The sequence below is a fragment of the Parus major genome, chromosome 7, assembly GCF_001522545.3.
Source record: "Parus major isolate Abel chromosome 7, Parus_major1.1, whole genome shotgun sequence".
NCBI lineage: Eukaryota > Metazoa > Chordata > Aves > Passeriformes > Paridae > Parus > Parus major.
In genome coordinates, this window is record NC_031776.1 from 7,230,116 (window position 1) to 7,256,200 (window position 26,085).

Here is a 26,085-nt window from a genome sequence, read left to right on the forward strand (position 1 = left end):
GAGGCCGGGGAGGCCCCGGGGGGCCCCGAGCGCCTCACAGAGCGGGAGCGGCGCCCCGCCCCGGCGCTCGCAGCGAGAATCGGGAACTGCGCACGGCTCCTGTGGTTTGGGGTAAACTCGAGGGCCCGCAGGGTTTATCTGCAGCTTTTCGCCCGTTTTTTCGTCTCACGAACCGAAGAATTGCCTTCAGTGCGTGCTGGGGAGGGTCCCTGAGAAAGGCGGTACTCGGAGGGGGCTGACTATTGGTGTGGCTCCAGGCGTCTGTGGAGGCCGGAGCCATGAAGTTTAGGGAGATTTTATTCCTGGTTTAACTGAGGGAGTGTAGAATCGCAGTTGCTGGCATGTCGGACTTGATGTAGAGGGATACAAGGGTTAAATCACTGAAGGGACTCCCGCGCAGAAAATGCTGCGCTTTCCCACAGAGCGCAGTTGTAGCGTGTCTGGTCCGTCAAGAGTTACTGTAGTAAGGTAGCTTGAGCTGAGACACGTGTCTTTTAGCTAAAAGGAGTCATAGGTCGGGTGCCTTTTCGTGGGTAGGACGTCCCAGAGGTCTTTCTCTGCCTCCCAACAGGTGTTCCCTGAGATGTGGTCAGTGTTGCATCCCTCACTTTGGGTCCAGTGCAGGGGAGGGCACAGCAGGAACCGATTCTTCTCCCAAACTGCCTGCATCAGTCACACCTCAGAGAAAATCTGAGGTCTGCGATGTTTCTGTTTTAAGACCCTCCCGTATCTTAGTCAGTGGCTTTTGATGGAGATAGGATGGCTTTTGATGGATCAGATAGGATCCAGCTCCTATCTGATTTATTCCCATGAGTAAATGATGAGGCACTTGACACAGGAGTCCTGTACAGTGCATGAATGCCTCAAAACCCGTATCTCTGAATATGTGTGCGTGATGTTAACATTGGTTCATCTTCAGCAGCCTGCCTTTTCTCTTGCTCCTCTTGTTTCCCAGTTGGTGGAAAAACAATTTGTCAGATCCTTTGGCCACATTTGAAAGGCAAACTCCCTTTGCAATGTAAAGAACAATAATAAAGAGAAAACCCTTTGTAGCTGTTCTTCGAAAAGTTTCAGTGTGGCATGTACTTCATAACACCACTTCCTCCACCCTCAACCCAAGTAACCACATTTTTAGTTTGTCTTTTATGTTTAAAGAGTAGCTTCTCTTTAGAAGGATGTTGAGGCAGAGAAATGTCCTGTAATAGTTGTATCAGCTGCATATACCCTGCAGGGCAGTGATGCTTAGGGGTGTTGGCTGCAGTCCCTCACAAGGTCCTGCCTGTGTCAGGAGGAAATCTGGGTTTGTTCCATTCCTCCACGTGTGCTCATATCCTTGGGACAGGTGCTGAGTGTGCAGTCTGTGTTCTTCAGTAGATACCTTGGACTGAGTCAATGGGGAAGCCAGGACTGTCAGGATTATTTGCCTTTCAGTGTAAATAGCGTTATTTAACATAACCCAGAGAAGAGAAGAAGCCTGTCTGAACCATTTTTGAGGTGCAAAGTGCTGCCTAGCACTGCTTTTTCCCCTGCCTCTCTCATATGCATATAAAATTGTGGTTGAATTCTTTTGTGGCGGGCTAAAATGATCAGCAAAATAATTTTCCTGGGGCTTGGCTGTTTATGTCAATGTAGGTGCTTAAACAGAAATGCATGATAAATTTCACAGATCTGTATGCAATCTCTTCATGGGAGAGTGTCTCTATATAGTAAGAATTTTATAACCCATTGTATTTCCAATAATTAAAGAAAGAAATCTCCCGTGGTTTACAAGGCATCCTCATTTTCAAGTGAGAGACAGAGTGATATAGAAATAAAACAACCTGCCTGAGGGCATACAGTACATCAGATCAGAGAGGCAAGACTGTAATGGAGAACTTTTATGGGTTTGGTTTTAATTTTTGCCAGTAGTTCCCATTGCCATTAAATATGGCTTTTCCTCAGCACCACTGTGTTGTCTCCCAATTTTGCTCCCTACACCTGTTGACTGCAGAGAGTAATTCTACTGTAATTTGAAAATTTCACTTTCCAGCCATAATGTTGTATTTTTCTACATTTCAAAGTTCCTGTGAAACAGTTTCTGAGAAATGTGTAATTGTAGTGTTCCTTTTTCTGTTCTTTTTCTGTTACTTTTCTATTCAGCTTCCATGAATCTTTCCACCATGAAACAGCTGCCTGGAGAGACAATTAGACTCCTTTCAAGTTCTCAGGTGATTACTTCAGTTGTCAGTGTGGTGAAGGAGCTGATAGAAAATTCCTTGGATGCCAGTGCTACAGGCATTGATATTAAACTGGTAAGTCTTTCTCTCAAAAAGAATTGGATATAAAATAAGATGCCAGAAAAATCGTTCCACTGCAAATGTGTTTTTTTAGCCTATTGTGGTTTGGGGAATGGCAATGATTATTATATATTTGTAAGTATATATTTTTACCCCAAGTAAAAATGGTACAAAATTAGCTTCAATTTGTGTTTTTGAGGCCCTGCTCTGAAACAGTATGGCATATTTGTATTTCTGAATGTATTGTGGGGAAAAAACTGTCAGCTTTCTTAATCCTGATTTTCTTACTTTATGTTTTCTGACTAATAGCCTGTTTTGTTTGATTTAGGGTTGCTGTAAGGCTGACATATTTAATGCTCATTGCAAAGTATTTTAAGAAAGGTGAAAATCGAGACAGTGGAAAAGCTTGATGACCATTCAAAACCAAAGATGTTTTCATAATACAAATCACCACCCTGTCTCTAATTAACACGGTGAACTCTGGCTGCTTCTAACTCTATAAGCTGTTCAAAAAAGTTGACATGTCTCTCAAGGATAGTTTCTGACAATAGAAAATACTATTTTTAATAATGATTTTGAGCTGATTTTCCAACAATTTGAGTAAAATGGGTAACTGGTCAGCTTCTCTTGCTGTCGTATGTCTGCTTTTGCATTGTTTTGTCAGTAGCTGTATAGAAGCAGTATCTCCTGCTTAGTAAGAAAGAAGTGTTATTATATTCTGTATAAATGTATGTATTCAGAATTGTGTCCAGTTTCCTTTCTGCAAATAACAGTGAATGTATAGGATATTCTTGAATTAAGTATTAGACAAATGCTCGTAACTAGAAGGGCAATTCAGTTTCTTTTGTTTCTTTGTCCATGTCTGCTATATTTTCTGTCTAGAGTTTTTCCATCTAAGAATGCTTTCCTGTAAATCCTAAGGAACATGCTTGTTACTGTTTTGAGTGAACTGAAGATGTTCTGTCTTTGCTATGGTCTCTCATAATCTCTGTCTTCTCAATGTTTAGATTGCAGGGTATTGTTTCATGAGTAACTCCAAAGTGAGTAGCGCATACACAGTTGTGGGGTTGTGGCAGTAAAGGCTATTGGGATCAGAGCCTGGGAGCTGATCAGTAGCTGCAAGAAGTAAACAGAAAGGTTTTGGAGTGTTCCACAATGGTTGGAACAAACCTTGCAGAGGAGAAAGCCCTCTAACCAGTGTGGGATTCACAGCACAGTAACCAGCTGTGTCCCAAATCAATTAAAAAGAGCATTTTTATCCTTTTTCAGTGCATGAGTCATCTACACCACTCTTGCATTCTTGTGTCAGTCCAGCCCAATCCAAAGCACTGTAGCTCCAAACAAACAAACCTGGCTTTACTCAAGTTGTCAGTGTTTAAAAGAGATATGATGATTATTCTTCTGTAGGTATTAGGGGAGAAAACCTGCACTCTGCACAACTCTAGACAGTAGTACTGTTAAACAATGGATTATTTTCTGGTATTTTTTAATGGGAAATTAAAATAACTCTGACCATTTAATAGAGGTCAGTGACCACATTAATTCTGCATTAGTTCAAAAGCATAACAGAGAAGAGAAGAGAAACTTTGAAGTTCCATTTTGCAGCTTGATGGGTTTTGCCTGAAACAGCAGCATTTTCATTGTTACAATCTTTTTCAGATGGAATAGGAGGGCATAGTTATCCAATTTCCTGAACAAAGATAACAATTACCTTTTGACAGAGAGACAGGAATTAACCTGAAGATGGAATGGGTCTCAGATAAGAGTCATGGCAATGGTGAGCTGTAGTGGGAGGCTTTGGCTGGTGTTTGTCTTGGTTGACCAAATGCCCATAGGTGATGTTATTTGGCATCACTGCACTGCTGTATCAAAGCTGAATCATACTGATTGGCATCAGTGACCTGGCAGAGCAATTTAAACATTTCATGGGTTCATAACCTTGGTAAGATTCAGCTTATGGAGGATGGTGTTACAAAATACAAAGTTTAAGTACTGTAATATTTACATAAAACACGCGCAAGTAAAAATGAATAAGATTAGAAGAGAAATAGAGAATGGTTTATGTTACATTTTGATTCAAGATAAATCTCACTTTTTTTAAGCAGCTAACTAGTCTGAAAATAAAAATTAGAATGGAAAATGGAGGCTCATTGTAAAGTTCTCAAACCTTTCATTAGCACATACAGAAGCAGCGTAGAGGGTTTTCTGCCTCTATTTCCTTATGTGTTGTTGTGCTCAGTTGAGATGTATTGCTTAATTCTGTTTTGCTGCCCGGTAGGAGGTTGACTCAAACATAAGCAAAAGCATTTTTTTTCACCTGAAGACAGCTTTTGCACCATTCATTACAACAGAAAGTGAAATGTACCCGTATTTCTGTTGTGTTTTGTGTATTGTGATTCTAAGCCTACCTCAGGGCTTTTGATGTTCCATAAAGCAGATTATGTGTGAATACAGATGGTTTCTTTAGCTATCTTTCTTTTCTTTTTGGTTGCATAATTTTTTTACTTCAAGAAGTAACCTTGTGAGTACATTATAATTTTTCATAACTGTTTTCAGGATAGAACCAAGTAGGACAGGAAAGTTTGTTCTCTTTAACCAACCTGCTTTCAGTGATCAACCATCACATGCTCTGTCCAGCATGAGTGGTGGCAGCCGCTGTTTTAAGATACTCACCCTAAGCAAAACTAGTTTTAAGGTCACCCAGGTGTATTACACACTACAGCACATTTTTTGTGTGTTGCATCATAATCTTTTCAAGGATCCAGTCTTGCTTCTGTGAAAGAAGCTTAGTTAGTGATCCTGCAGCTCTGATTACTTTCTCCTCCTGGGTTGTTGTTCTTCCGGGTGCTGCTCACTTGTGCAGACTAACGTGCTGGAAAGAATAATTTTTTGCTGTACTTGTTTGAGATATTACAGAATCTAAATTTAATCTTTTATTTGGCTGTTGTAAATATCTGGTTTTCAGAGTTTTTCCCTATTTGTGCTGGTGCTCACCAGAATGACCTATTTAAACTGTAATTCAGTAAAATATGCATTGCGTGTATGAAAAGGTAAATCACAAAGATTGAACTTTGCTTCCATGAAGGCTGTTTTAAATGAGCCTCTAGGAATCTTTACTTCTTTTTGTAAAGTACTGTATCTCTCTACAAAATTTTTATTACTCTCACCATTCATGCTATGCCCCCCATTAGAATTTCAGTTTCCGTGTATTGAACTTGGAAAACAGAACTTGGAAAATGTGGTGGAATCACATCAATCAAAATTGAAACTGAAAATGGCATGAAGTGAGGGTCTACTGAGTTTAATGGATGCAGAGATGCATTCAAGTGGTTTCAATAAAATTGATACCAAGTGGGTAAGAGAAGTGAAAAGAGGTGAAAAATCTTCAGCTTTCCAGCTATATGTCCTTTAGAGCTTAGGTCTCCTTTGGTTTTGCTGTGTCCAAATCACAGGATATGTGATGTTATCTGTTATTTAATTGGAGAAACCATCGCTATTACCCTAACATGGTGTATTTTTCCTTTTATTTTTTTCCTTAAACAGAGACATGTAATGGTTGCTCAGTTCCTCCAAACAAGCAAAACTTCCACTTCTGTATGGATAGTTAGAAGCTGTAACCTTAGCTGCTTCAAACTTGTGTCTTCATTAATTTGGTTGTTTCACTGCTCCTTTGTGTTTTGTTCTTTGTTCAGGAGAATTACGGGTTTAGCAAAATAGAGGTAAGAGACAATGGCAGTGGAATCAAGGTTGATGATGTTCCAGTTATGGCAATTAAACACTACACCTCAAAAATCAGCTCTTCTGAGGACCTTGAAAGGCTGACAACGTATGGTTTCCGTGGGGAAGCTTTAGGATCGATTTGCAGCATATCAGAGGTGAGCACTTGCTATAAATGTGTAGCCTTTGTGTTACGATTTTTGTTGGCTGTATGTGTTTGGGAAAGTTTTATTCTGTGCAGAGTTTAAATGTTACAGCAGCCTGCCAGCGTATGCTGCCTTTCTCCCCAGCCCCAGAAGCCATGTTGTATGAATTTGTTTGTCTGTATCAGTCCTGCCTTTCTGTCACACAGGTCACAACAGTGCTCTGTTTATTTTGCTCAATCAGAACAGGTAACAGACAGATTGTGTTGTATTCTCCTTCCTTTTGTATCGGGGAGTATCTTGGAGTATCAGGAGTCAAAGATGATGGTTGACTTTGCTACATGAATTACGCTAAATCAAGAGAGGAGCAGCAAGTGATGGCCAAGAGAAGTAATTTCAGGGAACTGATGGCCCACGTAGCCACCATTCCAGTAACAATTTCTGCCTTGTTATCTAGGTGATCAGCAGTCATGGGATCTTGCTGGGCTCCTTATTGCCCTTTGACATGTATGTGACTGCAATTGCACAAACTTTGTCCCTATGTGTAAACAGGAACCTGCTACCTGACCTGAGTCTGAGCCATATGTTTGTGTTAAGAGGATTGGCAGTGTACTGACATTTGCTACTTAACTTGTTGGCTAAAAGTAAATATGTTTGTTCAGACCATCTGAAAAGTGTTCAGCCTGCTAAAGGCACAGCATCTGCCTGTTCTCTTGTGCTCTCCCATTCTGAATTCATGCTGCACCAAGGTCAAGTTTTGGATTCAAGTCTGCCGAGGATTAGATTGTGGAGGAAGATACCAATGTCTGTATCTGGTTGGAACCATCAGCTGCTGAGGTCAGGAGAGATCATCTTACAGCTTCACTCCTTGGTACCTTGCACTGAATTCACATTGCACTAAGCAGGAGTGGGTTGTGTATTTGAATGGAGATTTCCAAAGATGCTTACAAAAGTGTTGGTGTTTTGATAGATGATGACAGACCTCAATCATTGGTTCCTTCTAATGAGCTCTCAGAGCAGAATACCATCTGTTCAGAGCTTCTAATCAGCTCTATGGTACATTTCATAAGAGATGGGAGGTGGCCTGAGTGTATGAAGTGCTTTAATAGGTATTACTCCGTGTGTCAGTAATTATGTTAATTAACACTCCTGGCATTAATTGTGTTCTGCCTACCTAAACTGCCCTCTGAAATTTCAGTTTGGAGGTACTTTGCTATTGGTCCTTAAGTAGGTCTGCAATACTGTAATTTCCAGTTAATCAATTATTGTTTTTCTCTCCAGGGGCATGACTGAATGCTGAATTATTCATGTGAGACACTAAAATAAACCAAAATATCCTGAAACATGTGTGTTGAACTTTGTCTTCCAGGTGGTTAAAGGGCAGTGTTTCTGTTATGCACAATGTTGGCACCTGAACTCTGATTTATGACTGCTCTTGCTAAAGCAATCTGTGCATTACCTTAATAGCTTACAAAACTTTCTGTGACTGATTGCCAGACATGTTTAGGTGTGGAAAGATAATATATTGTTTGTTTGAGAGTAGTCTTTAAGTTTGTGGAATCTCACATGAATTTAAGTTGTCATAGTGTGTTTGCCTCACAGAGGGTAAAAATATAGACCTGTCAATTGATAAACTTTATTTAATCTGTGCTAGAATAGAAAATAGAGCAGTGTGTGTTGTAGATAATAGGAATTGCTGTGCTTTTTGGAGCAGTGTGTAGAAATGCTTTTAGTTAAATGGCAAGAAACATGCAGAATAATGCGGAATGTTTCTGTTACTGTAAGAAATACATGTATAAGAAAAATTTTACTAAATTAATTAAATGTAGTTATGGTGACTAAAGTAGCAGAGTGGTGAGTGTGGTAGCAAAGCTTATCTAAGCTCATTCTGAACTTTGTCTATCCCTGATTAATGTAGGGTTTTTTTTTTAATCGCTCTCTTCAGGTTTTGGTCACAACAAAGACAGCTGCAGATGATTTCAGCATTCAGTATGCTTTGGATAGCAACGGGCATGTAACCTCTAAAAAGCCTTCCCATCTTGGGCAAGGTAGGCTATCACTGTTCTGGTGTTGCAAGGTGACAGATGTATTTTATGTTCCTCTGAGGCTCTATCTGATGTTGAAATACTTGTTGGGTATTTAAAGGCTGAGTATGAAATCTTTGCAGCTGTAAACGTTTCTTGCCTTGTGTCTGTCAGCTGAGAATGTGTTGTCATAGTGTAAGAAGTGGTATGTCTTGGAAGTTGTTCTAGATTGTAATTATAAACGAGTTTCTCCTTCTCTGACTCACTTCTTCAAGCTGACAGTGGAAATAAAACCTGTAAAAATTAAATGCTCCAAGTCTGTATAAGTATATGAAAGATTTCTTCAGGATCAAAGTAATGTTTCTGTATATAGCAAAATCCTTGCGTAAAGGAGGAAGAGCTGTCCTGCTGCCATGCATAGGAATTGCTGGAAGCAGCATGGCTGTAGGACCTGGCAAAGTCACATTTCTTTCTAACCTGCAAGAAGGGTGTGTACCCAATTTTTACTAAAGATTCTTTTTAAGATTTAGCCTGTATAGTGTTTTCCACAGCCGGAAAGCCTGCGGGTTGCAGTGCCTTGTCTTTCATAGAAATTGTTGAATTATCTGACATATTTAATGCTTTGCAAGGTCTTTATGGGCTAGGAATTTATGTGGTTGTGTTGGTAGATGAATATTCCTCCTCCTATTGTGTAGTGTACCTTGAGCAGAAGTATTTGGCACTTCAGGTACTACCCTAAAGCAAGTGCTTGTGAAGGGCCATAATGACACACAGTGTTCCTTTGCCTCCAGATATGTGTGATTAGATTCTAGTTTGTTAATTAATCATTTTGCTAATGAAAGGTAACTTAAGCATTGAGAGAGTCTTTATTTAGTGCTGATTCTTGCTATTGTTAGTGTGTATGAATGAAAGCTTAATGCTGCAGTCATAACTAAATAAAGGAGAAGAATCAAAAATTCTTGAGATACCTTTTGTGGGGGGATGGCAGATAATTTGGTGTATTTCTTCTCATGCTAATAACCTGATTTAGTGCAGCAGCATGCAAACCTGTCTAAGTAAAAATAGTTTTTGTAATATCCAGTCAGTGATTTGCTTTCAGAGTAATTTCTACTTTATTTTTTATCACCTGCTTGCAGGTACCACAGTAACAGTCCTAAATTTGTTTAAGAATCTTCCTGTAAGAAAGCAGTTTTACTCAACAAGTAGAAAATGTAAGGAAGAACTGAAAAAAGTCCAAGATCTACTGACAGCATATGGTATTATAAAACCAGACCTGAGGATAACATTAACGCATAACAAGGTAATAATGAGGTTTTTTTCTGTCAGCTGTCTTAAGGATTGGTTTCTAATGAATCCATGCAGTTCATGTAGTACTTATATAAAATCTTTCATTCCTAACATTTTTCTTGGATCATAGCTTTGTTTTGGATTTCCACTTACTTTTTTTCCTTTCATAAGTGTATATTTATAATGGCTACAGATTTTGATGTTAAACCCCTAAGCATTCAGGCTCAGGTATTTTTGGTCTCTTGCAACAGATGCCTGGTTAGAGATATGAAGTATAAAAATTATTTTACATGCTAGTGGTTAGTAAAGAAGGTGGTGTTTTGCAAACAAAATGAGAACTTACTAACCATGGCGCCTGATAAAGTGTTAACCAAAGCCTTTTGAAAAAACTTGCAAAATTTAATATTTTAGGCTGTCTACCTGGATAGAAGCTATCGTTCATACAGGCAGCTTGCTGTATTCGGAGTCATAAGAGCTCAGTACATAACAATGGTTTTATTTTAAAAGGCTAGAAACTTCAAAACCATTTGTGTCATTGGTTTAAGAACAGTGACATAACAACAAGCTTTAGTTGAGCTAGTTGCTTTTGGTTTAGATTTGGGAGAATGAATGCAGAGGTTACTTGGAGGTTTCTTTGACTTGACTGCATGCTGAGTGGTAATTCTGCATCACAGCTACAGAAATGACATGTTGAGCAGTTCGCCTTAAACTGACACAAATTTAACATAACAAATTTCATTGGCTGTGTCCTGGCTTTTTACCCCTCTGAGGAGGAAGCTGTGCTAATAAACTTCCAAGCTTCCACAAAGTAGACAGTGACATCTCGTGGCCAGATCCCTCAGCAATTCTGATCTGTTCTGAAATGATGCTGTTTGTTGGTATTTGTCATGCTCATTGAGACTTGATCAGTTACCCCATCAATCAAACATTCACGCTTCAGTTCCTTTTCAGTGGGAGTAGGAGAAGGCACTGTGTGCTTTTCTGAAATGACAACAGATTGCCCTTCCTTTTCTGGGCTTGTTTAATATGCTTTGATTGTATTTATGTATGTATTTTTAGATATCACTTTGTAGATACTGTGAAAAACTAAAGCTGGCTACAGAATTAGTATTTCAAGGCTGAAAAAGAGTAGCTGCTTGCAGTCTTATTTCATTGCGATCACTGACAATTTGAAACCAGATATCTGGGGTGGTGTCTGCTTCCAAGATTGTATTGAGCTCCTAGATGTATCAACCAGTGGTTGACAATATTGGTCTTAAATGTTGGTTAATAAAATTAATTTTGTCTTCTTGGTGGTTTGTTTTTTCCCTCTCCAACAAGTCACAATGCTGTTTTCTTGATGGTATTTCGATTTCATCCTTTTGATCTATGAGTATCTGAAGGTAGTTTTTTCTCTGCTTATTTTAATCCAGTGGCAGCAAGGTACAAGAAGATGATCACTCGTATATTTCCCAATACTTTCTGCAAAAATGGTGTGAAGAGTGGCATGATAGTTGCCATTGCACATTGGGAGGTTTTTTTGCACCTCTCTTATTAGCTTCAGAGGTACATTCTTTAATACTCAGCTTGAGGGGTTATATGAACGGCTAAAAAGTTTCATTGATTGTAATGATGAGATGGTGCTGGTTTTTTTGTACTCTTTATTTTGTACTGCTAGCCTTTTGTTAATTTAATTTTTAAAAAAAGGAAAAGAAGTGAGAAAGTGCTCAAACATTTCATCACAAGAGGTCGCTCAGTAGCTATTGCTGAGATGGGGAAATTAAAGGCTTGAGTAGAGTCTGTCTCTGTGTGTGTGGAGATGCTTTAAAACAGTCTTAAAGTTAAAAACTGAACGGAATTTTAAAAAATTTGAATTCAGATTCCTGTCTTTCTACTGACATTGGCATTTTGTGCAAAATGAAAAGTCGCATGTTGTATCACACCTTCTAAAAAATTTGAAATTCTGACTTTCCAGTGTGTAGCAACTTGCAGTAGGTCAATGGTTCATTTGTTTTACCTTATCACAGAACATGAATATTCTTTATTTCTTTTGCCTTTATATGCTAAATATTGTTGTCATTACAATTATTAATTTGGATCAGGAAGGTGTTTTTTCTATACAGACACTATAGCATATCTGTGCTATAGTAATACTGTGCTGAATAGTGTTGTTGGTGATTTTTTTATGTGTGGCTGTTATATTTTTGTTAGAAATGTACTAGGAGAAAGAATCAACTTCTTAGAATACCTTTATTTTTTATGTAGCTCATAGATTATATGTTCATTTAAAAGACAAATTGTATATGCAGTTATTCAGAGGACTTCTTAGAATCCCAAATTCTTGAGGCTGAGCCAGTACTTTCTGTTGCAATGGAAGAAGAAACATGTTGGGAGTATGATCAGGTTCCAAGGCTTAAAAGAGCAAGAAGATAGCAGAGATGAGCTATTACAGAAGAAGACCAGGAAAGATGGATTGAAAGACTAGAAAAGGTAGTAAGTGAAAAAAGTGTAAATGAAAATGTATTTCAAGGAAGTTTTCTAAATAAATTACAAAACCAGTACTTAAAAATAATAGCCACACCAGAAAACAAAACAAAAAACAACCCTCCCCCAGGAAAACCATATCCCCCCAGTTTTTAAAGTCCCATCTTTTATATGAAATTGAAAGCGAATGGTGGGTTGGATGGGGTTTGAACAACTGGTCTTGAGAAAGGTGCCCATGGCTGGGGAGTTGGAAGTTGGTCTGCAAGGTCCCTTTCAACCCAGACTATTCTGTTAAAGGCTTTGCTGGGGAAGAATGAAATAAAGCTGAAGCAAAGTATCTGAGGTTAGGCATCTGAAAATGGTTGCCTGATTGATTCCAGCAGAAACTTACTTGGGCAAGTCAAGCCTCTTATTGAGCTGTTGAAGTATAGATGGCTTTAGGATGCATGCTACGTTGCATGTTGAATTTCCACCAGGTTTGATTGGGTTTTTTCAAAAGGTGTGTGTCTTATGTTTTTGAATGAAATTTCCAGAATTTTTTTCTTCTTCGTACGTTTCATGTCTGTGTTAATTTGGAAAATATTGATTGCCATAAAGTGTGGCTCTTCACAGAAAAGAAGTCAGAAAAGGTCTTCCAGCCTTTGGTTGATTTTTAGTGGGTAAGAAAATAGATAATCTCTCTTCCTCCTCAGATTTAATTATTGTGGACTCTCCATCAGTGACTTTACAAGATAGGAAACACTCAATTCCTCTTTCTGCTCAGAATGTTTTGTTTGCATTAGCAATAAATAATGAATCACTTTGCAGATCAACCCTTGAAGTACTATTGCTATTTTGACAACTTGGATTAGCTAGTGCTCCTTCTTTTTATGAAGGTTTATCCTGCCAAGACATTCTTTGAATACTGATAATGTTGATCCTCTTGCCAGTATGGTTATGTTAGAAAGAGGTATTTTTCTTCTTTCATCACCATGTTCCTTGAAAGCATATTGAATAATGAGACAGCCAAATGGAAATAATTTACATGAGTATTCAGCAAGTTTATTTAAAGTTAATGTTATCTGAAGGCGTGTTAAGAACATTTCAAAGTCAGCTACTGCTTAAACTGCCTCAAATCCTTCAGCCCCGAAGGCTGTATTCTAGCAACCTGTGAGCTATGGCTGTGTTTTACCTAAGGTGGTAAAACACAGCTTTTAGTAGTTCCAGCACTTCTTTGGAACTGTAGTTTTCACACTCTTCTCTGTTTAATACCGCTAGCCCTTGGCTCAGTCTCTACAAACCACCGATGTTGAAGAAATATCCATCTGTTTTATAAGACTGATGGTATGGAATGCTTTAATTCTGTTTCAATTGCCTTTATTCCACAAATGCCAAAATGACCAAGGACACCCAGTAACTATACCTATGTTAACAATATCAGATATTATAGAACCAAAAAATTTTCAGCACCAGATGGTTTAGATGGTGCCTATCAGCAGGTCATACTGTGTACAACTGGTCCCATGTCTTGTGCAAAGTACAGATGAGCCATAAGTAGGCTCTGTAAATTTTCCAGTTCCTGTTGAGGAAAACTTGGCATAAGTGAATATTTTTTTTCACACATAACATTTTGAAGCTTGGTCACATGCAGTTCTGCCTAGAACTGTTTCTTATTTGTTTCTTAAGAGAGTCACAAGTCAATTTTTTTGATGCAAAGTCCATTTAAAAAGTCTTGTAATAACTGTGGGTAGTATTCTTCCCCAAAACCCCTTTTGTTGGTGGTGCTGACTTAAAGGATGCCATCTTTATGTTTCCTTTACAGTAGGTCTCCTCTATTTTCCAGAGTTGCGTAATTTTAAACAAACAGTTTGTTTGAAATAATCCAAATCCAGGTTGTTTTTTTCTGTGTCCCTGCCCTCTGTAGTAAGTGTGGATTTTTTGAGATTGAGTATGTTAGGGTAAATTTAAATCCAGGGGTTTTCTTTCTGTGTCCCTGCCCTCTGTAATAAGTGTGGGTTTTTTGAGATTGAGTGTGTTAGGGTAAATTTACTATTTTTAATAATGTCAGTATACTTTGCATTCATTCATTGTGCTTCCAAGCTCCGCTGTAGCTGCATGTTGAAAAGAAATCTGAATTGTGCAGCAATAGCAGCACATAAACTCTATCTTGAGTTGGACAGGCTACCCTGTTTAATGTAATGATGATGAATGAAATCCCCCCTTAATCTGCGTGTCTTAAAATATAAAGAGGAATTATGATTAAGAATCTGCAGCCAACATGCTTCCATGCTAACCTGGATTACAGCTCAGTCTTTGCTTCGGTTCGTTGTTCAGTGGCTTTGCTGAGAAAGCCAAACAGAGAGTTAATTATGGTGGTTTTTTTGTGCTGAGGACACCTGTCCACTAGGAAATGCGCTGAGACCCTCAACTCAATTTACATCAGCCAGAGAACAGCTGCCAGATGGTAACTACTTTTGGTCACTACCAACCTGGTTGAATTTGAACTGGTGACCCAGAGGTGAAATGCTTTATATCCTATTACTAATTCCTTGAGGTTTCCAGTTTCTCATCCATCACTTTTTTCAAATGACAGCCCAGTAAATGTCTGAAATCTCAAAACAATTACTGTTTCACATATGCAGTGTGTATTCCAGAATCTGAGATGTGCCTTTGCAAGGCTTTTGGACCTACACTGTCAGTTTAAAAAGGTTAGTGGAAAAAAAGATATTTCCAAAACCATGTGGGAATTTTCCCTCTTCTTTAGCAATGTACTTTGTCACTGTTAAATGTTATTTTTGTTAACTGCTGGTTTACAAAAGGCTTTTGAACCTCCCTTTATTTAAATAGAATTCACTGGGATGTTGTACATTTTCTGAATCACAGTTTTTGTTTGGAAACTGGGTTTTGACAGCAGTTTGGTTGTTTAGGAGGCTTTATTTATTTATTTTTTCCTCCAGCTAGGGAAGAAGAGGAATTTAATAGAATGTCTTGATTTGGAAGGGACCCACAGGGATCATTGAGTCCAGCTGCTGGCTCTGCACAGGATAGCCCAAGAGTCCCACCATGTGCCTGAGAGCATCATCCAAATGCTTCTGGAACTCTGTCATACTTGGTGCTGTGACCACAGGCCTGGGGAGTCTGTTTCAGTGCCCAGCCACCCTCTATGGGAAAGAACCTTTTCATAGAATCAGAGAATCATTAAGGTTGGAAAAGACCTCCAAGAGCATCAGGCCCAACCTTTGACCAAATACCACCCTGCCCACTAAGCCGCATTGTGAAGTGCCACGTCTGCTCAGTGTTTGAACACTCCCAGGGATGGTGGCTTCACCACTTCCCAAGGGAGCCTGTTCCAATACCTAACCACTCTTGCAGTGAAGAAATTTTTCCTAACACCTAACCTGGAATCTCCCTAGTGCATCAGGGGAGGCCATGTCCCCTTGTCCTGTTGCTGGTTGCCTGGGAGAAGAGTCTGACCCCTATCTGCCTATGACTTCCTGTGAGGTAGTGAGTGATAAGAATGCCTCTGAGCCTTCAGGCTAAACACCCCCAGCTCCCTTGGGCTCTCCTCATCACACTTGTGTTCTAGCTTTACTGCCCTTCTCTGGACACACTCCAGCACCTCCACGTCTTTTTTGTAGTGAGGAGCCCAGGACTGCACATAGGACTTGGCGTGTGGCCTCAGCAGTGATGAGTACAGAAAGACAATCACTTCCCTGGTCCTGCTGGTTACGCTATTCCTGGTAGAGGGCAGGATTCCAGTGGTCTTCTTGTCCACCTGGGTACACACTGGCTCATTTTCAGCTGCAGTCAACCAGCACCCCTAGGTCATTTTCTAGTGGACACCTTAATAGCCACTCTTCCCCCAGCCTGTAGTGCTGCAGGGGATTGTTGTGATCCAAGTTCAGGACCTGGTAATTCGTCCTTTGGAACTTCACCCCACTGGCTTTGGCCCATTGATTCAGCCTGTCCAGATCCCTGTGCAGAGCCTTCCTGCCCTCCAGCAGATCGGCACTCCCATCCAACGTGATGTTGCCTATAAACTAACTGAGGGTGCACTCAGTCCCCTTCTCCAGATCATTGGGAAAGATGTTAAACCGGCCTGGCCTTGCTACTGAGCCCTGGAGAGCACCAGTAGTGACCAGCTGCCAACTGCATTTCATTCCATTCACCACCACTCTCTGGGCTTGGCCATCCAGACAGAGTGCATCCAAAAAGAGTGCGCCTGTCCAAGCCATGGGCTTTCAGTTTCTCCAGGAGAATGCTGTGGGAGACAGTGTCCAGGAGTTTAATGAAGTTTAGGTTACATCCACAGCGTCACCTGGTCACAAGAGGAGATCAGGTTTTCTGAACACCCTTGGCTGAACATGTGTGATTAAAGCAATCAAAAAAGCATATGACTCTCAATAGTCTTAGGAATTCTTTAAAGGCTTTGAAGACAGGTGTTACCAGATGAAGATCCTTGGCTCCTTCTAATGTGTTAGCTCCTCTCCTGACTTACCTCCTAACTCCCAAATCCAAGCATTTCTCCACTATGTCATGCTCAAGAAAGTCTTTTCATTGAGAGGGTGCTCTCGTGTCATGAAAGGGAAATCTGAGTAAGGAATACACTAGAATTTGTAGAATGAACAGTCCTGTGGAACATGACTGTCTTTCAACAAATCCCCTTGACAGCTCTAATATCCGATGCCTATGGGATAGACAGGTGTGTAGCTGCATCTGACGAGGGGAAAAATGGTGCCTTGAGTTTCTCTACTGCGTATCTCCACTGGTAATTGTCCCAGCATCACATAGAAAATGGAGGGGGCAACTGATTCCTTAGGGGTTGAATATAAAATATCTAGGAAAATAAATCATTGGTTGCTTAATTTTTTTATAAGTTAAATTGAGAAGTTGTTGTGATTTCTGTTTTCAAGGGCAGTTTATATATGGGTTCCCTTTTAGTAAGGTAACTTTCCATTGGTTTTAAAACAGTTCGCCAGTTAAGGTGTGGAGCTGAAAAACAGAAGTGCTTTTCAAGGCTGGCATTCTAAAGAATGTGGTGAAAACTTTATATTGATCAGTTTTGATCTTGGCAGATAGATTTTCTTCCACTGCAGAGAATGTGCCAGCCCTTGGATCTAGGTGTCTGTGCATCTTTAAGCTGAAGAGGTTATAGGCATTTACCAGATGATGTGGTTTTGTTTCCCTTGGGCTCAATTCAAACTTGGGATATTGCTGCCTAGTTTCGTTCCTGTTTGTGTACTTCTTTAACAGGTAGGCAGCAATGCTTTCAGTTGAAGCCTAATAAGCTATTAGGTTTTTAATAAAGCAGCTAAGGAACCTACTTGTCCAAAGAGTTATCTGCAGTGAGATCTCACATGCCAGGGTGACAGGATTTTTGAAACATGTAGTACAAAACTAGAGAGACTGTGAAATGCAGTTCTGTTTTAAAGATCTAACTCACGTTACTAGCCTACAGCTCATGTACAACTGCTTGCTCAACTAGATTTTTACACCCTCAGACTTTATTACAGGGTGAATAATATGACTGTCATGAAATAATGAAAATAGGTGGGATTTGGGTACTAAAAGTTTACTTTAAGTGCACTACCATTATGTAGAAATAAGGTAAATGGAATGAGGCAATTTAACTCATAGCATCATAATTGCACCGAAGTAGCCACAGTTGGAAGCAGCATCTGATCCCAGCTCTGAGATCTTCCTTTTATCTGGGACCGCAAATCACTGTAGCTGCTGATAGAAATTCTAAAATATGAAGGATAGTTAGGGATGCAGAGCAATTGCTTTTTTTTTTCCTCTGTTCTTCTTTGGGGTCTTTTAAGAAACAAATACTGAGCAGCTCTTAATTCTTCCTAGTGCTGTATAGTAGGGACAAGAGGTTGCACACTCTTTTGCCACACTTTAGACATTTTTCAAGGAATCCTTCTGCGCTGTATGCATTCATCCTGAAATAACATGCCTAGTCTGTGTGTGCATGGAGTCATAGAATCATTTAGGTTGGAATGTACATTGTCATCCTCCACAAAACTATGCCTGTGTCCTAGGGCTGCATGGGGTGGAGAAATAGGTACACCCAGAGACACACATGATTATCTTCTTCATACGTGCAATAGATTTTATATGCGTTGATCTGGATCGTGCAATCCCCTTCAATGAAACAGAGAGGTGGAATATATTTGGCTTGCTCTTGCAGAACCTAAGATGGGCCATATGTAATAATATATCTTTGAGTAGGCTGTTTCTGCAGCGTCATCATACTGACTAGAATCAGATTCTTCCTTGGCTCATCCTAGACACCCGCTTTATATGACCTAGAAAAAAAATATGGGGGGTGTGTGAGGGGTGTATTTTTAGCTGAACTAAAGGGTATAAGCAAGGTTAAAAAAATAGGGTATTGCAGAAACCTCATGGCAACACTTCCCAAAATAAATGAAATGGAACAGGCATTGTTTCTCAGATTTTTTTAATGCCTGTTGATACATCTGGGGAACCTAGAAAAATAATTTTCTGTAAAATACCATCTCTTCCCATGTTGTTGCTTCATAATGTGCAGTCAGGGCTAAAAATGAATACACACCTTATCCTGTTTTTATGTAGTATAGAAATTTAGGAGTTGCATGGCCTCTTTAGTTTGTGGCTTTAATTTAACCTACAGTGATAACTATTTCCTAAAATTCTGTTTTTATTACTGGGTATAAATATCTGATGAGTATATGACTATTTAAAAAACTAATGTGAACCTATTACAGTATCCACTTTTAGCAAGTTTGAATATAGTACGTTCTCTCTTTCTACAGCTTTCTTAAAACCACCTTACACAAGTGATCTTTTCTCAGTTCTGAGTATCAGCCATTCTAGCAGGTCAAGCTGTGTAATAACCTTGCATTAATCAGCAGCTAAGATTTATATCTGTACCTGCAGCATCACACTAGGATACCCTAAAATAAACAGCATGATGTTTATATTAGTCATGTAACAAGTGTCTTTCTCAGTTTGGTCACATGCATTTAATTTAAAATATATCCAGTAAAGAAAAAAATCACTTGGCACTTTCTGTTTCCATTTTAAGTAATCAATTTTAAAATAGAAGCAGTACAGGATATGTTTTATAAGAGGAGCTATAAAGAACAGGACAGATTCTTTCATCACTCCAGAATGTCTTTGAGGAGGCTGAGAGCAGGTGTAGAGGAGAGAGGCTGAGGGGCAGCCCTGGGCTGTCCTTCACCTCTGCCTGCTCTGGAGCACGGGGGGACTCCCTGCCAGAGCTGTGGACACACAGCCCATAGCTCTGTTTACTTGTTTCTCCTTCTCCCCTTTTTCTGTTTGCTGCCCTCCAGTATAAATTGTGTTTCATGTTTGAGGGATTCACCTCACTGTAGAATAACCGAGCTGCGATCCAGCATGTGCAAAGGGCTGTCAGGCTGCTCTGTAGGAGATGAATTACACTCAGGCAGGACTAAGAAGCATTCACAAATGCTGCAGAATGTACGTGGAACTGGAAAATTAAAGAGTCGGGAAATAGTTTAGGGTCAACAGTCTCAAAGCTTTACAATTCCACCTGTCCTGTAGGAAGGGAATATCATGTTCCAGGAGAACCATGTTCTTCTGTGGAATTCACCCCTGAAGGCCAGCAAATATCCCACTGGACAGGTGGAATTTTAAGGCTATGTATAGCATTTCTTGAGATGGGTGCATGTGTATTTTTTGCTTTATCACCATCCTTTCACTTAATAGCCTGTACTTGAATACTGTGAGATCATTTTGAATTTATTGAACACCTAGTACCTACTGAAAGTATAAATTTTAACAGCACTGTAACATCCAATCTAAAATGCAACATTCTGCGTTATTTTTCCTTTTGTGTTTAAAGGTTGCATATTGAATACACTCAGACAGCTAACAGTGGCAAAAATGAAGTGGTCCTGAGTGTAGCAGTCTCAGTTGCCTAGAAGGAGAAAACCAACCAAGGATAACATTTTTATTGTTGATACACAGCAATGAAAGTCAGCAAATTCAGAATTAAGTATCATTAGTGACAGACGAAATTTCTCCTCCCAAAGTAGCTAATACCTTCTGTATGCGTAAGTGGACTTGCTGTTGCAAGTTGCAGTTCATATTGCCTTACTGTACTTACTAAGTCTTTGTAATAATATTTCAAGACATGTAGCTAATACAGCAGATGGTCCCTCACCCTTCAAACTTGAACATCAAATTTTCATTAGACAAATAACTGCTTTTCTAGTATATACAGTTCCTTAGAAACCTCTTTTCTTTCTAAATGGCAGGCTTGTCATAGACCTAGAGTATCCAGGTGAGAGCTGGACAGCTAATAGCCTGATCTCTACCAAAACAACCTCTTTGGTATAAGTAACTTAAGCAGTGCAGTGCAGTGCACCTTCAAATATTGACCAGCTTGGGAGAGACATGTCATAAACCCTCACTTCAACTGCTCAGGAAAAGCTCAAAGCCCACTGCTGTACATCTAAGAGGAGAAGTACCATTTGTAATGATTTGGTTTTAACAGTTGCCCTCAGGTACAGAAGTCCAGAATAGCCACAAACCATGGATGAAGACAAGCTTTGCTTAGTTTTCCAGTTGATGTGTGTCTAAATTAGTAATACAATATGAGAAGACGTGTCAAAAGGTACCATATCAAATCTGTTAACACTGAAAGTTGTGATTTTCACAGGGTCAAGGTACAGAATGTTACATATACAGTGTGTGTGCAGTTGCATATGCATGTTCATAGACATGACATGAGTTCAACAAATATAATGTCAAAAATTTGACTCTGTGCCATTTGTTTCAGGCAGTTATTTGGCAGAAGACCAGGGTATCAGATCACAAAATGGCCTGTATGTCAGTTCTGGGAACAGCCGTTATGAGCAGTATGGTACCTTTTCAACACTGCTGCGAATATCCTGAGGTGAGTTTAAACTTCTTTCTCCCAAATTCACTTCAGGTCTGTCAATGAAGAGAGCTAAATAAATATTCAAAAAATAAGGAGGCTTTGAAAAAGACGATGCGTCTCCAGATTGACATCTGATTAATGCATTTGTTTCTATTACTGTCCTCTCCATAAAATTAATTGGTTTGGTGATTGAAAATCCACTCCAAGAATCATCTCATCAGGACTCATGTGGCACTGATCAGATGGCAGTAAAAACAGTTGTGATGACAAATGCAGAATTGCTGATTGCTCAGAGATGTCTCAGTTGGGATTCCTGGCCCACAGGCAGGTTGTGCTCTGATTAATATCTAAGCATTTAGATGGTTCTCATCTTCGTGGCCTCTTAGCCTTGTACTCTAAAGAGTATCCCCTCAGTTTCAGTGGGGGCACCTGAGCAGCAAAAGGAATGCATACTTAGAAAGGCAAGTTATGCAAATTTCTACTAAACACGTATTTCAACAAAATACTTTCTAGTTTTCAAAAAATTCAGTGTTCTTGGCTTCTTTTGCATGTCTGAAAATAAGGGAATTTCCCATGATACTTCCCTTTGTCTAATGTTTTCAAAAATGTTTCACTCTGCTTCCATTTTTATTGGAGACATTTTTATTAAAGGGGAATCTTGCTACCTTGGAACCTTCTAAGCTGCATTTTCATGTATCACATATTAATAAACCTTGCAGGATGAGGTGAATCACTACAGAGTCACAATGGCTCTTAGACACAACTTAGCAATGCTGCATTCAGCATGGTGCTTAATAATATTATTCAGACTTTAAAGTCTCACTGTTTATATGTACAGCTTATTAGCATTATTCAAACTTAATTGTTGAGTTGGCCAGAATGCTTTTATACATGCAGTGAAATGAGGGGGAACAAAGCAAAGCCACTTCTTGTACTTTACAAAGTTTTAGTTGTTTATGTCTGTACAGAACATCCAGAGTTATTCTTCTGTGAATGTAGCTTGGATGTGCCCCCAGGACAAGTGCAGGGGGCTCCAAAGGGAAGATAAGGGGGTATTTAGAAGGGACTAGCTTGTAGGAGGCACTTAGGTTCTCACATTACTTCTCTGCTATATCTTGAGGCATCCATATTCCTTGAATAGAAGTTGGGGAACATTCCATCTCTCTCTCTGTCTCTAAATAGTGTGTAAAATACCATGTGCATCATTTATAGGTGTATAAGTGATCCATGCATAATGTCGACGTTCAGAAACTGTGGCACTTATAAACTAGGCAGCCAGACACTACAGAGTGACAAAGTTGCCTGTGTAACCATTTTTTCTCCCTTTCAGTGCAGGTATTGGAAGAGGTATTTAAGGGTATTTTCCCTTCCCATGTGGTCTGTGTCTCATTTGCTATACAGACCAGAAGGCAGCTCTTTAATTCTTTTAAGTCCTATTTTTTCTTTGTGTACCTTCATGCTCCTTTGCTGCAAAGGCTACTCTGAAGACAAAACTAATCTTGCTATTCCTTACTGCAGAGGTAAAACTTCTTCAACAAGTCATCCAGGGATTTTAAAGACTTCTTGAAAGAAGAAGGAATGAAACTGAATAAAACAGGAACACATTTCAAATTAGATTTGAAGCTAATCAAGAGCTATTTGTAAAATAAAAAGAAAACCAAGAAAATAAAGAACTAACGCTACTTTTTTCAAGTACAAGACAGTATTTGCACTTTCCAGATCCCCAGTCTTGTAAGTTTAATTGGGCTGAAAACTTTCACACAAGAAATTTCCCTAGTGTCTTCTTTTCCTATGAAAGTTAAGTTTAGCAGCTACACATGCCACGGGGAGAAAGATAAGTACAAAAAAAAAGGCATTCTGCTGTTTACCCATCATGGATATATTTTAATGTATATGTGAGTTGTGGTTTTTATTATTTTGGAAACAGTTGATCTAGTATGAAATCAAAGTTTCATTAATATCTTCCAGTCTCTGTAATTTTGTCTTCATACTTCATATACTTTCATATATGAAAATTCAGTTACAACTAGTATTATAAATTGTAGATAACTTTTAATGAGCATACTGATATTCTGCATGGCTGTAAATAGTAACAGCAGTCAGATTTCTAAATTGAGCAACTTGTTAAATGACTTATTTAGAGATTTTCAGTTTTGCTTTAATGTTTTCTGTATATAAAAATATTGTTGAAGTAAAAGAGTTGTACAGATATTTGTGAATTAGAAAAAGAGCTTGAAGTGTAGAGGAGGAATACTGAGGGAGGATGAGCTAAAGTTGCAGAATAAAATCTAGAAGTGGTGCATGTTGTTTTCTGATAATCATCCAACAGATACTTGACACGTCTTTAATTTGACCAGTGGTGTTTGGTTCTGTGCGACGTTGCTGACCAGAACACGCCAGCTTTAGCACAGAATGCTTGGTACAAGGTCAGGAGGGAATAAGGGAGCACATGAGCAGATAGCTGTGTGACGTAGATGAATGGGAAGGGTAGGCCAAATCCCATGGATCTTAAATTCCATTTCAAATGCATGATAATTTGGATTTTAGTAAATACAAGGGGTTCTGCCAAAAGCAGAGCTTATGAGGACTCATTTCTGTGTTCAGTAATCTACCCTGCTACCAGAACATTCTCCAGACTTTCTCATATCTCCAGAATCTCCATCCTCATGCTGTCCCAGTGTTCCTTCACCTGTTAGTTTGGCCAAGTGGAGAAGGGCAGTGTGTGGGGCAGGATGAGGGCTGTGCAGGATGTCAGTTCTTGCATGCTGCTGACTCCTGGCTTTTGAAAAGTTACAATTGCCTTTTCTTTAGTAAAGTCATTATCTTGAGGCTGTTCTCTCCAAACAGCTGTCAGTTATCACGGGACTTGTGGAAATACATCTTTGGGATTTCTGCTTCTTTATCAGATTGATTTGAAATCCATCCAATAGTTTCAAAGTTGCCTTGTGGGGGAGAGGTGGAAGAAATGGGACAAGCAGCACGAGTCATCAGCCGTATTTTGACCTGAAAAACCTGTTAAAGAATCTCAACAGAAAAAACTTAAAACTTGGAGTTCATGTTAGGTACACAAATCATGTGCTGTTTCCAAGGCTCCCTGGCAGTGCTGTGCTCACAGGTTCTGCTGCAGCCTGTGAATCGTGGGTGCTCAGCACTCTTGAGAGTCAGATGATTTGGATACAGGTGGCGTAGGTAAATTTAGGTGCCCTGAATAAATGCCCTATGACAAGCTATTTAAGGTGCTCTGTATGTAGAAAGGGAAGGATTGTGTGTTTTGGGCTTTCCCTGTAGGGGTGGTTCACTGCTGCCCTGGCCAGGTTGGGCAGCACTCTGTGCCTTTGGCTTGGACAGGGCTTAGGTGGCAACCCCGCAGTCAGCAAGCCAAGAACTGCTGGCCTGGCTCTCCACAGCCTCAGCTCCAGGCAGCATCCTGCTGCAACTGGCAGTCCAGATGGGAAATATGTCAATAAATTGATCAAGGGAAATAAATACAAACCCATCTTTCTCAGCCTCTTTTTTTTTTTTTTCCTAACTGCCTTTATCTTTGTATATTGTAACTGTCAAGAAGCAGTGCATGCATTTTAATGACTTGGACTCCTGTACAGTTTTGTTTTACTATCTCACCTCTACAAAAAAACATTTTGGGTTCTTTAAAATACTTTTGCACTGTATTTGTTTTATCATTGCAGATAAATCTTTCTGGATTTCTCCCAAAAGCTGAGTCAGACAATTCTTTGACAAGCCTTTCAAGTTCAGAAAGGAGTTTCATTTTTATAAATAATCGTCCAGTTCTTCAGAAGGAAATACTGAAGGTAACACCCTCTAGCTTTTAATTCAAGGAGAAGAAATGTGATTTCTTTGAGGACAGAGACACCTAAGCAATCTACAACTTTTTTCCCCCCATGAAATAATTAAGAGTATTACAGGTGAAAATACTAGCATTTACAACAGAAACCTCTTCCAGAAGTGTGACGCCGCTGGTGTCTCAGTTCTATTGCATTTGCTGCAGTCAGACCATAGAACTGGAGGTTGTGGTTTTGGCTGTTTAACAGAATTAATTTCAGATGCTCTATGCAAGATACCAGAATAGTTGATTCATTGTATTAGCCTGTAGAAATCACCTGTGCAGTTTCATATAAGGGAACTTTATGTTGTTTCTTATACGAGAATTCTTCTGTAAAACGGTTTTGATTTTGTCCACTTCCAGCTGTGGGCTTACCAAGCAAACACCCATGCTTTCCCTTTAAATTTGTGTGTGCATTGGGTAGAAATGAAAGTGATAGTGCAGCAGCATTGGCTACAGCTAGGCATTGTGTAGGCAGAATTTGATACTCTTGGGTTTCTCTCACTACTGAACCTTGCAGCACTTCACTTGGAGCAGCCTTGCTGTCCTAATCCTTGTCATCGCCAGGGAAGAAAATAATGCTCATGCCAAAGTGTTCCTGCAGGTTTTAAAGTGGACAGGACACAACGGTAGTTTTCAATTGGCAGGCAAAGCTTTGTAGATGTAAACTCTGAATTTATGTTGGTATGTTAAATACTGAATGAGGGTAATCCATCTCCATGCATGATTTTATGTGCCTGGCTCTTCTGGGAGTTTAAAGCTTAGCTTGAATCCCATGACAGAGATGGTTCCTTAACAAGAGCAAGGAAGCCTGTATTCAAACTGGGATTCAGCATTCAAAGTAAAAATACAGTGCCCTGCTTGGAAAATAGGCTATATATCACTTTTGCCTCCATGCTATGAAGGCATGGAAACCACCAGGAACTGCCCTTTTGGAGATGATTCTGGCATGCATCTGTATGAGGACCTTCTAAGCTTTTCTTTAACTTGAAAAACCGACAAAGCTAGCAAATCAGTTATGCTTTATAATGTCAGATTTTGTTTCTATGCATTTTTGTCTATTTTATTGCCTTTACTGACATCTCTTTATTAAATCAATCTCTAGTTAATTCGACAGTACTACAGCCAGGTGACACAAAAGGACAGTACTCGTTTATATCCTGTTTTCTTTTTGAGTATTACTGTACCTGCCTCTGCTGTGGATGTGAATATAACACCTGATAAAACACAAGTTTTGCTGCATTATAAGGTAATTAAGGTTTTACTCTAGTTTTGAGTTCTGAGTCTTTATATAAGCATAATAAGGGCCTTGGGACTACCAGAATGTTCAAACATAAACACTGTTACTCTTCCAGGATTTTTGGGGTTTTTTTTAGTTACAGGACAGCTTGCCTTTGTCAGAGCACTGTATTGATCAAAAGGTACTGAACAGGCTAACTAGGGT

General features: G+C 39.4%; 1 protein-coding gene across 8 annotated transcripts in view; it reads left to right on the plus strand.

The window, feature by feature from the left end:
- The first annotated feature begins 28 nt into the window (after positions 1–28).
- PMS1 (PMS1 homolog 1, mismatch repair system component) overlaps positions 29–26,085 on the plus strand; it is a 43,640-nt gene continuing 17,583 nt past the window's right edge. For 3 of the 8 annotated variants that reach the window (XR_004498246.1, XM_015634175.2, XM_033515980.1), the window contains exons 1-8: positions 106–189; positions 2,140–2,291; positions 5,969–6,151; positions 8,082–8,184; positions 9,297–9,460; positions 20,699–20,815; positions 24,487–24,609; positions 25,747–25,890. Coding sequence is in view for 7 of the 8 variants with exons in the window: in XM_015634175.2 (XP_015489661.1) it covers positions 2,145–2,291; positions 5,969–6,151; positions 8,082–8,184; positions 9,297–9,460; positions 20,699–20,815; positions 24,487–24,609; positions 25,747–25,890 (981 nt within the window). In the remaining variant the exon portion in view is untranslated. Of the gene's footprint in view, positions 190–241; positions 1,495–2,139; positions 2,292–5,968; positions 6,152–8,081; positions 8,185–9,296; positions 9,461–20,698; positions 20,816–24,486; positions 24,610–25,746; positions 25,891–26,085 lie in introns of those variants that run through there. The other 5 variants (XM_015634176.3, XM_015634173.1, XM_015634174.3 and 2 more) reach the window with 5 other exon arrangements.